The sequence below is a fragment of the Oryzias latipes genome, chromosome 8 (genome assembly GCF_053564925.1).
Source record: "Oryzias latipes strain Hd-rR chromosome 8, Olatipes_Hd-rR_3.1".
In the NCBI taxonomy this organism is placed as follows: Eukaryota; Metazoa; Chordata; class Actinopteri; order Beloniformes; family Adrianichthyidae; genus Oryzias; species Oryzias latipes.
The window spans coordinates 18700315-18712718 of NC_136244.1; the positions used below are offsets into that span (position 1 = coordinate 18700315).

At 40.2% G+C, this 12404-nt stretch overlaps 1 protein-coding gene across 3 annotated transcripts in view; it reads right to left on the minus strand.

Moving 5' to 3' along the window:
- adgrl1a (adhesion G protein-coupled receptor L1a) overlaps positions 1-12404 on the minus strand; it is a 97348-nt gene that overhangs the window by 49692 nt on the left and 35252 nt on the right. For all 3 annotated transcript variants that reach the window (XM_011478090.4, XM_078951640.1, XM_078951641.1), the window contains one exon: positions 7928-8099. In XM_011478090.4, the coding sequence (XP_011476392.1) occupies positions 7928-7997 (70 nt within the window). In that variant the 5' untranslated portion in view covers positions 7998-8099. The remainder of the gene's footprint in view (positions 1-7927; positions 8100-12404) is intronic.

The following is a 12404-nucleotide window of genomic DNA, read 5'->3' on the forward strand; positions in this document are numbered from 1 at the left end:
ATAGCTGATCGGGATAAAGAAGCAATTTTACAGTCACTGGACAAAACTAGGAGGTCTCAGAGATGGGAAATTCTCCTTAGCTTAAGATCATTCTGAACAACTTCACACACTTTATCAGCCCAACGCTGCATCTTAGCAACTCATTTAGCACTGCAAGTTAGCGTAATGACTCGCTGGAGCGTGGCCTGTCACCACAGACAAGCTGAGGCTATTCGGCCAGAAATGTCACATTTAGGCAGCCTTCAAGCTGAGAAGTTGTGACAGAGTGACACTTTGAGACAAACACAACGGCCTAACATGACCGTTTCGAGTTTTCAGGCTGTGTGAGCTTGTGGGACGGTGTGTCCATTTGAGCGTATGGATGGAAGGATGGAGCGCTGATTACAAAGCGAGAACCCTTTCTGAACCGTTCTGACTCCTCCGCCTGTCTGCTACAGGGAGACAGGAGAAAAGATGAGGAGTGATTGTATGGGGAGACACCAGCCTCGCTTTAAGGTCAGAGCACAAAACGGCTCCAAAATGACACACAGACACTCTGATGGAGCTGAGTTATAGGCGCTGAGAGGAATGAAATGGAAAAAGTAGCATCAAAGAAAGATCGAAGCCTTCAAACAAAAGTACAGCAAAACACAAGAAAAGAGGAAGTTCTTTAAGAAGGCTGAATGCTACCAACATAAAGGAAGCAGAAAGAAATGTTACAGACTCAGTGCAGACAGACTCTAAAGACAGACCTGGTCTTTAACTAAGTTGAATTACTGCTCAGCTCCCTGGATGTGTTCTTATTTACAGCAGATCAACCATTCGGAATAATCTTTCTTCTTTTGGATACAACCCCAAGAAGCACCTTGGCACAAAACTTTGCCCTGTTAGGAACTAGTCGGAGAAATACAGAGATTAAATTGGGCAATAAATGGCCATTGAGATGATCACACACTCAGACACAGAGACACACATTTGAGTAGAAAGACCAGATAAGACGTGCTCGTTTTGTCGAACCACTTCATGGCTAACCCTGGCCCCCAGTTATGCAATAAATGGCCCAAATGGTGAGTAACTGCAGAGTCCCAAAATAAAAGTCAGCCTGTCTAAAAGTAGGATCCTCATCCAGCATAAATTGTTCTCCCTGTCCCGGGGGAGAGAAGCACTGCTGCAGGTCCAGCACAACTGTATTGTGTGCTCTCATGCAGCCCAGCAGACAGTGAGTCAGATCTAGGCTTTGAAATTCATGTAAACACCATGGTGGAGTAAAATTGCAGGTGCTGCAAGGATACCGCCAAAGGGGTGGAAAAAGAATAGAGCCAAGGCAGAGTAACACAGAGAAGAAAGTGAAGAGTATGGTGGGAGACTGACAAGATTGTTATAGGAAAAAGTCAGTGGCAGAAGCGGCGCAGGAGAGAGGGCGGGACAGCTGTCAGAGACATGCGCATGCATTTGAAAAAGTTGAGGGTTGCATCAACAGACATTCAAAAAGATGAATGTCAAAGCAAGGTCCTGTTGGTCCTTAAAAAAAAACAAACAGTTAACCTTCACATACTCTAATTAAAAAGCTGTAGACATGTAAACAGCGTGCGTCTGCTAGTATTGTTTCTGCGCATGAGCTGACTGACCTGCTGCCAGAATATGAAGTCTATGAGGAGCTTTTCTTTTTACATTTCTGGAAAATTAAAAACCTGTTTGCATGTGAAACCCTGCTGAATTGGTGTAACACTTGCATGTTATCTATTTCACTTCCAGTATGATGAACTTTGTGTATTGTCTTCTTCACCTCTGCACTATCCCTTAATCCCTCATTGAATTTATTACACCCATGAAATCTCTCCCTTACCTTTCCTTCCTGTTTTCTGCTCTTCCATGACTGCATGTCATCTCATCTCAACCCCTCAGTACCAGTTTTCCTATCTTTCTTTCCTGATCCCATTATTTTTCTCTCTGCATTTTCCTCTCTGCTGTTCTCTGCTTGCCCTTGGCTGCTGGTCTTAGCTGCTGCCAGTAATCAATCCACAGACCACAAAAAATATAAAAAGCTACTACACATATTTAGAGGCATGTGGGTCACTTACCACACATTGGCACTTATGCACACGTACTCCAACCAGGAGTCTTTAGTACGCTCACATACAGCCTTTTATGATTGCAAAACCTCAAAGCTACACAACACATCCCTGAGAGAAAAAGGGCCAGCCATCACAAGGCCGCAACAGCACCATGGTCACCAGTCTTTTCTTTAGCAGGATGTTTGTGCTACACAAATCAATGTACACAAGCTAGCATGCCCCAGCCCACATACATTCACAAACATAAAAAAACAGGCACTAGCACATACACAAACACAGCTGTGAACAAATGAATCGACAAAACGACACAACCCCTGTATGACAAGTGCAGACACATGAGAGTGACCTGCGTCATCTTCAAAGGGGGGTTTGAGAACAAACACCACCGCTCCACCTTGGCCTCCCTTTCCTTCTGCCCACCCACCCCCTATTCCCAATATATGTTCAAAGGCCATCCATTAACCTTTCACTCACACAGGCCTCTCTGTGATCTACAGCTCGCAGCCAAGGGCTTTGAAGAGCACAGCAACCCCATGCACTGGGGGCTTGGAGGGGGGGGGCAGCAAAAGAGGGACGAGGGAAGAAAGAAAGAGAAGAGAAAGGAGAGTGAGGGAAGAATGGCTATGACAAGAAATGCGTTCTCTTAACAGATGGTGGGCTCAGGGTAAGGGAAGGAAAACAGATCATGGGATAAGGCAGTGGGGTTAATCTCAAGTAGGGTGGCTTGGGAAGACTAAAAAAAAACATGAGACAAAAACAAAGTTGGATGAATAGTTAATGGGAGGAGGGGCCACAAGAGAAAAAGCCAGCAAAGAGGAGGAGTTGCTGGTACTAACATTATTTATGTCTACGGTAGTCACCCACCAGAACTCAGAGATGTAGAAAAAGTAAAAATACACGCAAAAATGGTCACGTATTAATAGTAAAAAGAAACTATATATATCTAACACTTGATTGCAAATTGTCAGAGAGTACAGTAGTTGGAGCTAAATATAATGATTAGTTAACTTCAAAAACACATAATTTCTGATTGGAAAAAAAACATTTTTAAAAATGTGTTTTTGGTAAATATAATCCAATTTTATTCTACATCAAAGTCACCCATTAGTATCCCACAATGATGAAAATTGTGTTATTGGTGTTTTAACATGTTCTTAAGGCATTGTTTTTATGATGGAGGACATGTACAAGCTTTAAATTGTATTTAAATATTTCTTCATTCAAATTGCTGTGAATCAGAGTCAGATTAAAAAAAAAGTTGTTAGAAAAAGGCTGTAGCTGTGATGTAGGAGCTACAATCAGTGGGCTACAAGCTCCCTGTTCCACTCCATTCTGATGCATCCACTTGCACACAAGTACCGTAGATCCATTCATGAATGATGGCAAACACCAAGGACCCAAATGCAGGAAGGTGAGTCAACAAGATGCTCTAATCACAGGGACTTGAATGCATGACACCAGAATCCAACAGAACATTTCAACACCAGTGACATTTTGAGGGCTCCCTAAATACCTGTGACATTATTAGCCAAATAAAACCAGATGCACCTATTCAGAAGTAAAGCAGCCAGCAAAAGAACAACTCAAAAGCAGCTAAGACCGTGACAGGATGTCTTTGTTTTTCTCACCCAAGCAGGCATCTGGCTAAAAACGGCTGGATAGCTCCAATACTGCTCGCTATTTTAGTTGCACTGATAATGTGAGGTTGGAGTTGTGAGATGCTGTAAGCTAGCAAAAGAGTTTGTTAACGAAGGGATGATAGGGAATGGGAGCAGACTCACTCTGCAAAACAGTTCCACCCAAAACTCAGAGGAGAATTTCTAATGAACTCCTGCCGCTCCAAAGGAAATGTGTCCTAGCAAACCAGACAGGTTTCTTGATTTGCCTAAAAATGGCATCATCATAATTAAAAGGCCACTGGGAGCACTTTTACAATGGATCAAAAGATGATCGGAATGGAACTTTAATACAACGATGCAGTGTACCACTTTTTAAGTCAAAACCTATATACTTTTTTATATTCCTATATGAGTTCAATACTCGATGAGATTTGAATCAAACATAACTGATCCTGATCATAACAATAAAGGCACCATGTAGGATTAATTAGAAATAATAAATCAGCCCAATGTTAGCACCAGCAGGTGCAGCAGGTAGAAGCAATGAGAAGAAAACAGGGAGTCGACAGCTTATAACAACCCTGTCTACAGGATATTACTTTCATATATTACTCAACTGTTTTTCCAATTACAGCATGGTGGCAACAAGAATCGCTGTTTGGATTATGTTCAGAGCCAACATGTTTTTGAATAATGAAATGCAACATTTACACAAAACACTGGAAATGCCAAAGGGTGGTGGACATATGTGGTGTGTAACTATGAAATCTAGCAGAAGCAGAATGTCTGAGGAAGGTAGTTTCTGTTCAATGTCAGGTTACTATTTGTTACTCTAATAACAGGGATCTCATGACAAAACAATATTTGTTCACGCGTTATAAGTGCCCTTTTAGGAACAGAGGCACATCAGTCGACATTAGGGGGTTGTCACTGGTAAAATTGACAAATTTCTCTACTTTACACCAGGCATGGGATGGCATGCTCAGAGACTGCCGTTTTGCATGTTCCTATAGTGTTCACACTAAAAAAGCGGGAGGGGGGGCTTCTGTTACTATGGTTTACCAGCGCATGTCCACCCGCTACAGTTGGAAGAGGCTTGGAGTTGAAGCTTGTTGAAGCAGTGCAAAATTTAGTTAATCTTGCTCCAGGCTTTTTCTTTCACAGCTCGATTCGATAAATGAAAGACTTGGTGCAATATAATACCGGCAATTATTATTTCTCCTCTATGATCAATTTTCAAAAAGGTTGGCACTTCCATGAATTAAAAGGGATGTTATCCATTCGTCAAACCAAATCTGAGTCCCTGATTGGTAAAAACTTAACCTGGCTTAACTTGCAATGTGCTTTCAACGGCCACGTGTTTTGCAAGTAGAAACCATAAATAGCAGTAAAAACTTGCAAAGATATAAGTGGCAAAGATATACCACTTGGTTGTGGTAAGAATTAAATAACAAAACTTACAGGAAATTGCTAAATGTAATATTTAAAATGACTGCAGATTGCAAACATAGCCCAATAATTTGCCTTCTCAGTCAACATAAATACCTTCAGTTTTTTCAAATATCAAAAAGCAGTAAAACTATAAGTTCACAAAGCATGGGTGTGTAATATAATCAGGAATCCGCATTACATCCTTGGCTTAGCAGACTCGCACAGATACAGTTAATTCTTCACGAGGCCCTTTGAGTAAAGAAAAAAAATAACAGCCCATCCCTGGCTTGTAGAGAGCAAAATAACATACTGAAATAAGTCTGTATTCAGACAAACTGTCACCATCCAAGGGCAGTCGAGAGATGAGGCACTTTGTTGAGAAGATGTGTAAAACAGCTAGACCTCCATCCTAAAATAACTGCTCTTGTTCAGGGGAACAGGCATAGCAGAAAAAAAAGGCAGGAGAGCGGAGGAGCAGACAGATAAAAATGTCTGCCTGTTCACTTAAGGGCCAGGGGCCTTTTCCACACGACTGATCCAAGAGCAAAGGCTTAAATACAGTGGAGATGAGAACAGATTCAGCCTGTCAGCTGGCACTGGCATCCATGTGAGTGGCACAGTACACACACAACTCACACCTGAACATGTAAACACCGAAACCTGCACACTCACTGTCTCCCATGCACATATTCATATGCATTCAAGTGCACATTGTGCATGCAGTCTTGAGAATACTTACACATTCCGAAACCATAAAATTAAAGACCTACAAATAGAATTTTAATAGTTTTGCTGCCACCACTGCTGCACAAAAATGTTAACACACATGCACACAAATGCTTTCACTTTGCTAAATGAAGTTTCTGTGTCAGGGCTTCATCACGTACAGCGCAGCTGCCTGCAATCCTTGCCACATTAAGCAAGCCTAATGGACTTTCAGATCAGCAGCAGCGAGTCTGAAGAGGCTTCATTCACAAGCTTTGTGTGGAATCAGTGGGGTATTAAGTTTGTCAAGGTATGCACATCAGTATGTCTGTGACCCAACCCCCCACGAAGGTGGAGGGGATGTCGATTCTGTACACAGCATTCTCTATTCACATACATAAGTGTGGACATTTATAATTCATAGTTTTTTACGTTTATGTTTTTGTTGCATTTTAAAAAAATCCTAACAAATTATCCAGTGAATTGTAGGGATATACTGTGTATTCCCCATTTGAGATGAGGATTATGAAACAAAGAATGTGTTCAGAGCTCATGCTGGTTAAGACCATTTGCGATAAAGAGCTGTTTAACGAGGAGAATAAATGTGTTGGAATTTGGGTAAATATTAAAATGTGGAGCCAAGAGCAGAGTGAGGTTAAAAGGTGGGAGATTAGTCAGCACTGTGAGGGCGAGCAAAGCACACATTAGACAGTTAAGCCATGTGGGATGCTCATGTACATTTTTAAGCGGGCTTTGATTAGTTTGAGACAGACTTCCAAAGCTCTCATCACATCAAAACTCTGCTTTTTCTCCGTTAGGACGTACATCCCTTGTTCTATTTTTTATTCTTTTTTCTTCTGCTTCTCTGGTCACAGTACAATAGAGGGGAAGCAATTTCTGCCAAATTATTACTGGCATCATTATGAGCAGCTAAACACAGTGGGTTTGCATGAGGTTTCATCTAAATAAAAAAGGGAAAGCTTAAGTGAAAGAATATAAAGAAAGAAGTGTTTTTTTTCTTCTACTTCGTCCAGCGGAGGAATGTTGTGCTTATGATTTGGGGCGAAGAACGGATGCAAGTCAATTGATTATTAATGTATTAATAAAAGTCCCAGAGTGCCAGGCTAAAAAGATATTTGGAGGCTTCTTTTCATATAAACAAGCCCACCCACATACATGCAAACAAAAAGCAACATAAAGCCAGAGGGCAAATGTGTGGAATGAAATAAAAGCCAACGATAAAAAAACAATTCAGGATGGAAAAACATGCAAATTAGAAATGCTTCTTCAAATCATTCCAATATGTGTTTTTTTATAACCTCTTGGTTGCATATTTTTTAACTAAACATCTCAACACTAGTTCCTCCCTGTGGTGACTGGGTCCCAATGAAGCTCCTCCTCCTATTAGTTGTCAGAAGCTTGTTGGCACCGAGCAGACTGATAGCTTACAGCAGATGGTGTGCTCCTATCCATGTGGTAGGCCACTAACAGGACACCCAACAACCCCTCCTTCAGTAATCCATGCTCCTTCCCTCGTGCACATCCTCCAGCTCAGACACACACACCCTCCAGCATCACTTTAGCCCAACCAGGTCACCCACTGCTGAATTTACACCGGCCAACACCGACACAGACGCAAAATGTAATATCTTTTGATGCATGGCACATTCAAGGAGGTCACACATATGGCACCATTACATGCACAGACACCCCCCCCCCCCCCCCCATTCTCCTACCACGCTACAACTGAAATCAAGATGACATGAAATTCTATTGACATTCTCACATGCACTTTCCACCTCGCTAACACTCTCACTTTCTCTGCTACAAGAGACACTTGTTTAATCAGATGTAGCATTTCTAGCACGTCCAGCAAGCCACTCGCTGCCAACATATTAGAAAATGTGTAGATCATAACTGGTTTAAAATCCTCATTTTGAATAAACTGAAAATGCAGTCAAAACAGCAAACATAACAGACTCCTCTGCAGATACCGCTGTAGATATAAACCAAGACTATTGTAGCATCTTAATCCTGGATGAAGAAAAAACACGCTTTTCACTGCCTGTGCAGAGCCATAGCTACACATAATGTGCGGTGTTGAACTGCAGTACCTACCCTGTGATGATGGAGAAATGTTGCTGAAAGCCACGGCACAGGTGAGGAGGATCCAGACTGCCAGAGCCATGTTTGAGGTTGAGCACAAGATGCTTCGGCTTAGAGGCTGTCAGCAGGCACAGGTGAGTGGGGTGGCACTTTCCTATGCTCACACCCTCCCCCAGGGGTGATCCTGCAGGCACAGAGGTCAGAAATAGAACATGGGTGAGTGAATCATAAAAATTTGAACATGACTGCAACCGTAAAAATAAAGCAGTTCTCCTTTTGAGTTTTTTTCTCCATGGGAGGAAATTTATTCTGCTTTTATTTGTCCTTTGGTGTTAAAAACTCAGCATTATGCAAGGGTAGGTTTTTTTGCTAATGCTATGGCATTATCCACATTAGGTAGAAAGAAGTAAAGTGGGGGGAAAAGTGAGTTTCCCCTTGTGGTGACAGACTGAAATTATCATCAGACAAAAATGAAGCCATTTTGTTTTGCACAGTACTGAAATAGCTGCCGACACTACCGCCTCATCAATCAGGAAAGTTTGGACACTTGATTGAATCAGACATGGTACATATGTTAGACAGCTGTTAACAGATTTATTCATGTAAGAAATGCATGTGGGTTTTTTTTTCTCTGTGAGTGCTTTAAAGGCACATGCACACTTAAGAATAGAGTCTGAGAAAAGTGGAAAGTCTGTAAACAGCGCTGTAGGGCTTACACTTCTCATTTGCCTGATGACATAAATCATAGACTGAAACTAAAGCTCTGATTCTTTGACAGCACCGCCTGCAGGGGCTGGAAGAAAGACGGCAGTATGGAAGGTATTGTTTTAGCTAATAATCTTCCTGCTGATGTTGCCGCTGAAATAGACAGATTGGTCTGCAACTGAGAGTGTAAGTGATCCATTGTTCTGCTACTTTATTTTGTAAAGGGAGTATTTAACAATACATTTGTCCACAGTTTTTAAAAGGTTATATAAAATCAATGTGCTATTTTTTATACCTGAAATGAAACTGTTTTTTAAAAAGAATTTTGATGAAACAAAATACTGAAAAATGTAAATACGATGATGCAGTCTCGTCCTATTTTTACACTGTAGATTTACAGTTATAATACTACATAAAACACATTGTATTTGTTGGGTTTAAATACTTGAACTGTCATGTTTGAGAGGACATATTGTGTTTTGTTATTTGAGCAATTATAGGTTTTTAGAAAATGTAGATTATTCAATATTCCAATGTATAAAATATGTTATACACTCAGAAAAATAGTAATCATACAAAAACTTTAAAATATAAAATGTACCCCTTTTTTAATTATATTTTTGCATTTCAAATTATTCTGGAAATTTAAAGAAAACCCTTAATAATATGTTCAAATGAAAAAATATATGAGAAGATGAAACAACTTTTATATGTTTAAGTACAGCTGTTAAAAAACGTTAAAAACAAAGGAACCTTACATTTTCTTTAAGAAGATCAGTTGGAGTCATTATCCTGTTTAATAGTTTTAGCTTCATATTTTGATCTCTTGACCTTGTGTTTTGCCTGTAAGTGCTTTTTAAACTTTCGGAGCGTTACGTGCACTACAAAAATAAATATTGCAAAAATCAAGTTTTATATATTTCATGCCTACCTTCGGAGCCAAGACAGAAAATCTCACTCAGCTGCTTTAATAATTCAAACATAATCAGTTTAAAGTTGCTGGATAGTGGAAATAATTTAGAGTGTTTTGTCTATGAAAACAACAGAAAATATGAAACTACGAAAAATACAATGTTATGATGTTTAACTATGAGTTATGAATTTTTCATCTTTGTAATTTTTTTTTCCTTAGTTGCAGCTTAGAAATATTTCCCAGTTAGCAAAAATTGTGAGTTTTCATGTGTGGAATGGCTCCCCACCCACCCTTTATCATCGTCCTTGATCTGGCTTTTCCCCAACCTCTGCAGCCCCTCCTCTACATGACCTTTTCTGATATTTAACCTCCTCCCCATTGGCAATGCCAGCACACAGTTACCGACCCGCCTGGGTGTCGGTCCATGGATTAGTAAGTTGGCGGTTGTGGAGTACAAGCAGGAGAGGAAGGGAGAGATGCAGACGGCGAACAGCAAAGAAGGACAAATAAGTAAAGCAGAACAAAGGACACTGCAGCAGCTGTTCTTTACATCAGCATTTATTCCTCAGATATGGTCAGCACACACAACCTGTACAATAATGCAGCTTGTTCCTTAATTGTGTTTGCTTGTGACCGTTCCCCATGGCCAGCAGCTGACAGGAAAGCACATTCAAAAGGAAGGAAAAAGGTGGCAAAGAAAAGAGGCTGTTTAATAGCAACAGAAATGCATCGTCATTCTGTTTAAGCCTCATTCTGTGATGCAGCTTTTCTTTTCCTATTACGCCCCTTTACGACCTGATTTTGCTTTTCTAATTACGCTCGGAAAACAATTCTAGCTCAGTAAGTGATTTTATGTCAATAAATGTTTGTTTTATTTTTATTAGCAGCTTGTTTTTAGCCCAAAGTGTATATAATGCCTTAGCTTTTTTCTGTCTGTTGTTGTCCGGGCTTTCCAGCTTGACTGAAGCTCACTGATGCTTTCTGCATCTCTAAGGATAAAATCCAGGACATGAGAGCTGGGGAGTACATAATGGACAAACTGATTCTATTTTGTTGCAAAGCGCTAGATGGTATTACATAAGATTTAATTTTCTTGTGGTAGGAAGCAGGGGAACAAAGTGAAGAAACAAAGGAAGAAAGGAATCGTGGAAGGCCAAAGTGACGAAGAAGACAAAAAGAGATGTCAAAACAAAGGAATATGGAGATAGAGATGAATGGGAGAGGGAGAGCTCACATGCAGTCTGTGTAGCTAACAAACAAGGAGCTGGAGAAGCACTGAAAAAACACCAAGAGTATAACTATGTGTGAGGAAAATAGATGCAAAAAAGGAAAGGAATGATTAAAAAAAAAACCTGAAGTGAGGTCAAAGGAGAAGGTATTTCTTGTGTGTATGACTCAGTTGCTTCTGGGTGGAAAAGGGTTGGGAGTCTTCAGGGGCTGGAAGATGGGTGTCTTGTGTGCTCTCCCACTGGAGGATGTTGGACGCCTGAAGCCAAAGGCTAACCTTTGGCACCTATCACATCTACTATTATTATCATCACGGTGTCTCTTCTAACAGAGAGCTTTGTGTCCTAATGAAACCATCTATCACAGTGTGGGAGGATATAATATTGGAAGGGTCATGAAGCAAGTGGGGGGACAGGCCAGTGAGTACAACTCAGTTGCATCAACAAAAAAAGCAGGTATGTGGTCATCTTAATAGAATGGTAGCAGAATTACGCTTAAGCTTTCAGCTTTCTCATCTTGTTTCCAATGCCGAACCCTGCTTATTTAGCCATTCATTTACAAGCTGCCTTGATCCAAAGCAAATAACCTCATTATCCTTTTCTATTGGATCATTACGATAATCACCCAGATCATTAGGATCCTTTTGCTTTAGCAGACATTCTCATCAAGAATAGCATGTCACCAGTGCTTTTATGCACAGCGCTTTCTAACTCGACGTCATACCAACATAGCCTCACCCCTAACATAATTTCTATGCTTAACAAAGAGGTTTTTAAAGATCCACTCAGAGGAAAATTGTATTTTTTTGACATGTTCTTGTGGTATTTTTCTCATGATGAAGGACATAAAAAGAGGAAATTATGCTTAAAATTGCATTTCTAAATTTTTCTTTACTTAAATCATTGAGAATCAGGAGCAGATAAAAAACATTGTTGGAAAAAGCCAGTAGCTATGATGTAGTTTTTTTAAGAGGCAGGCCACAAGCTCCTTGCTCCACTCCATTCCAAAGCATCCATTTTTAGATGACTAGATCCATGTACGTCTTTGTTTTCCTCTCAGGTAATGTTAGGTTGGGGCTGTGAGCAAGCAGGAAAGCATGTAAATCGATGGATGATGGGAAGGTGCGGCAGGCTTACAACTTGCCAACAATCCTTGCCACAACTCAAAGGGGGAATTAACTTGTGCTGCTCTACAGAAACTATGTCCTAGAAAGCGGCACAGGTTTTTTGATTTTGCCTAAAAACATTACAATCATAATTAAATGACGCTTTTACAATCGATCAAAAGATAAGTGGAAAGGGGCTTAAGAACATTGGCCTGTCTGAAATAAAAGAAAATGGAAGTAAAGAGTTTAAATGTGGACTTGTAAAAATCCTTTATACAGTATATTCTGTCAATAACCTTTGTAATGATGCCTATTTGAATATCATTTCAATAATGATCAAATAACTCACTGATTCTCGTAAAACAAATTGTATTCATGTGGAGCAATTTGAAGCAGTACACAGATCAGTAAAATACCATTTTTTTTATTTTTTAAATAAATTATCACAATCATTTTTAGCATCTCACAACTCTAATGACAGCGTTTCCCGTGTCATTAGAGTTTGCCTTAGAGGCTTCAACTACAGATAGCGCAGTAGC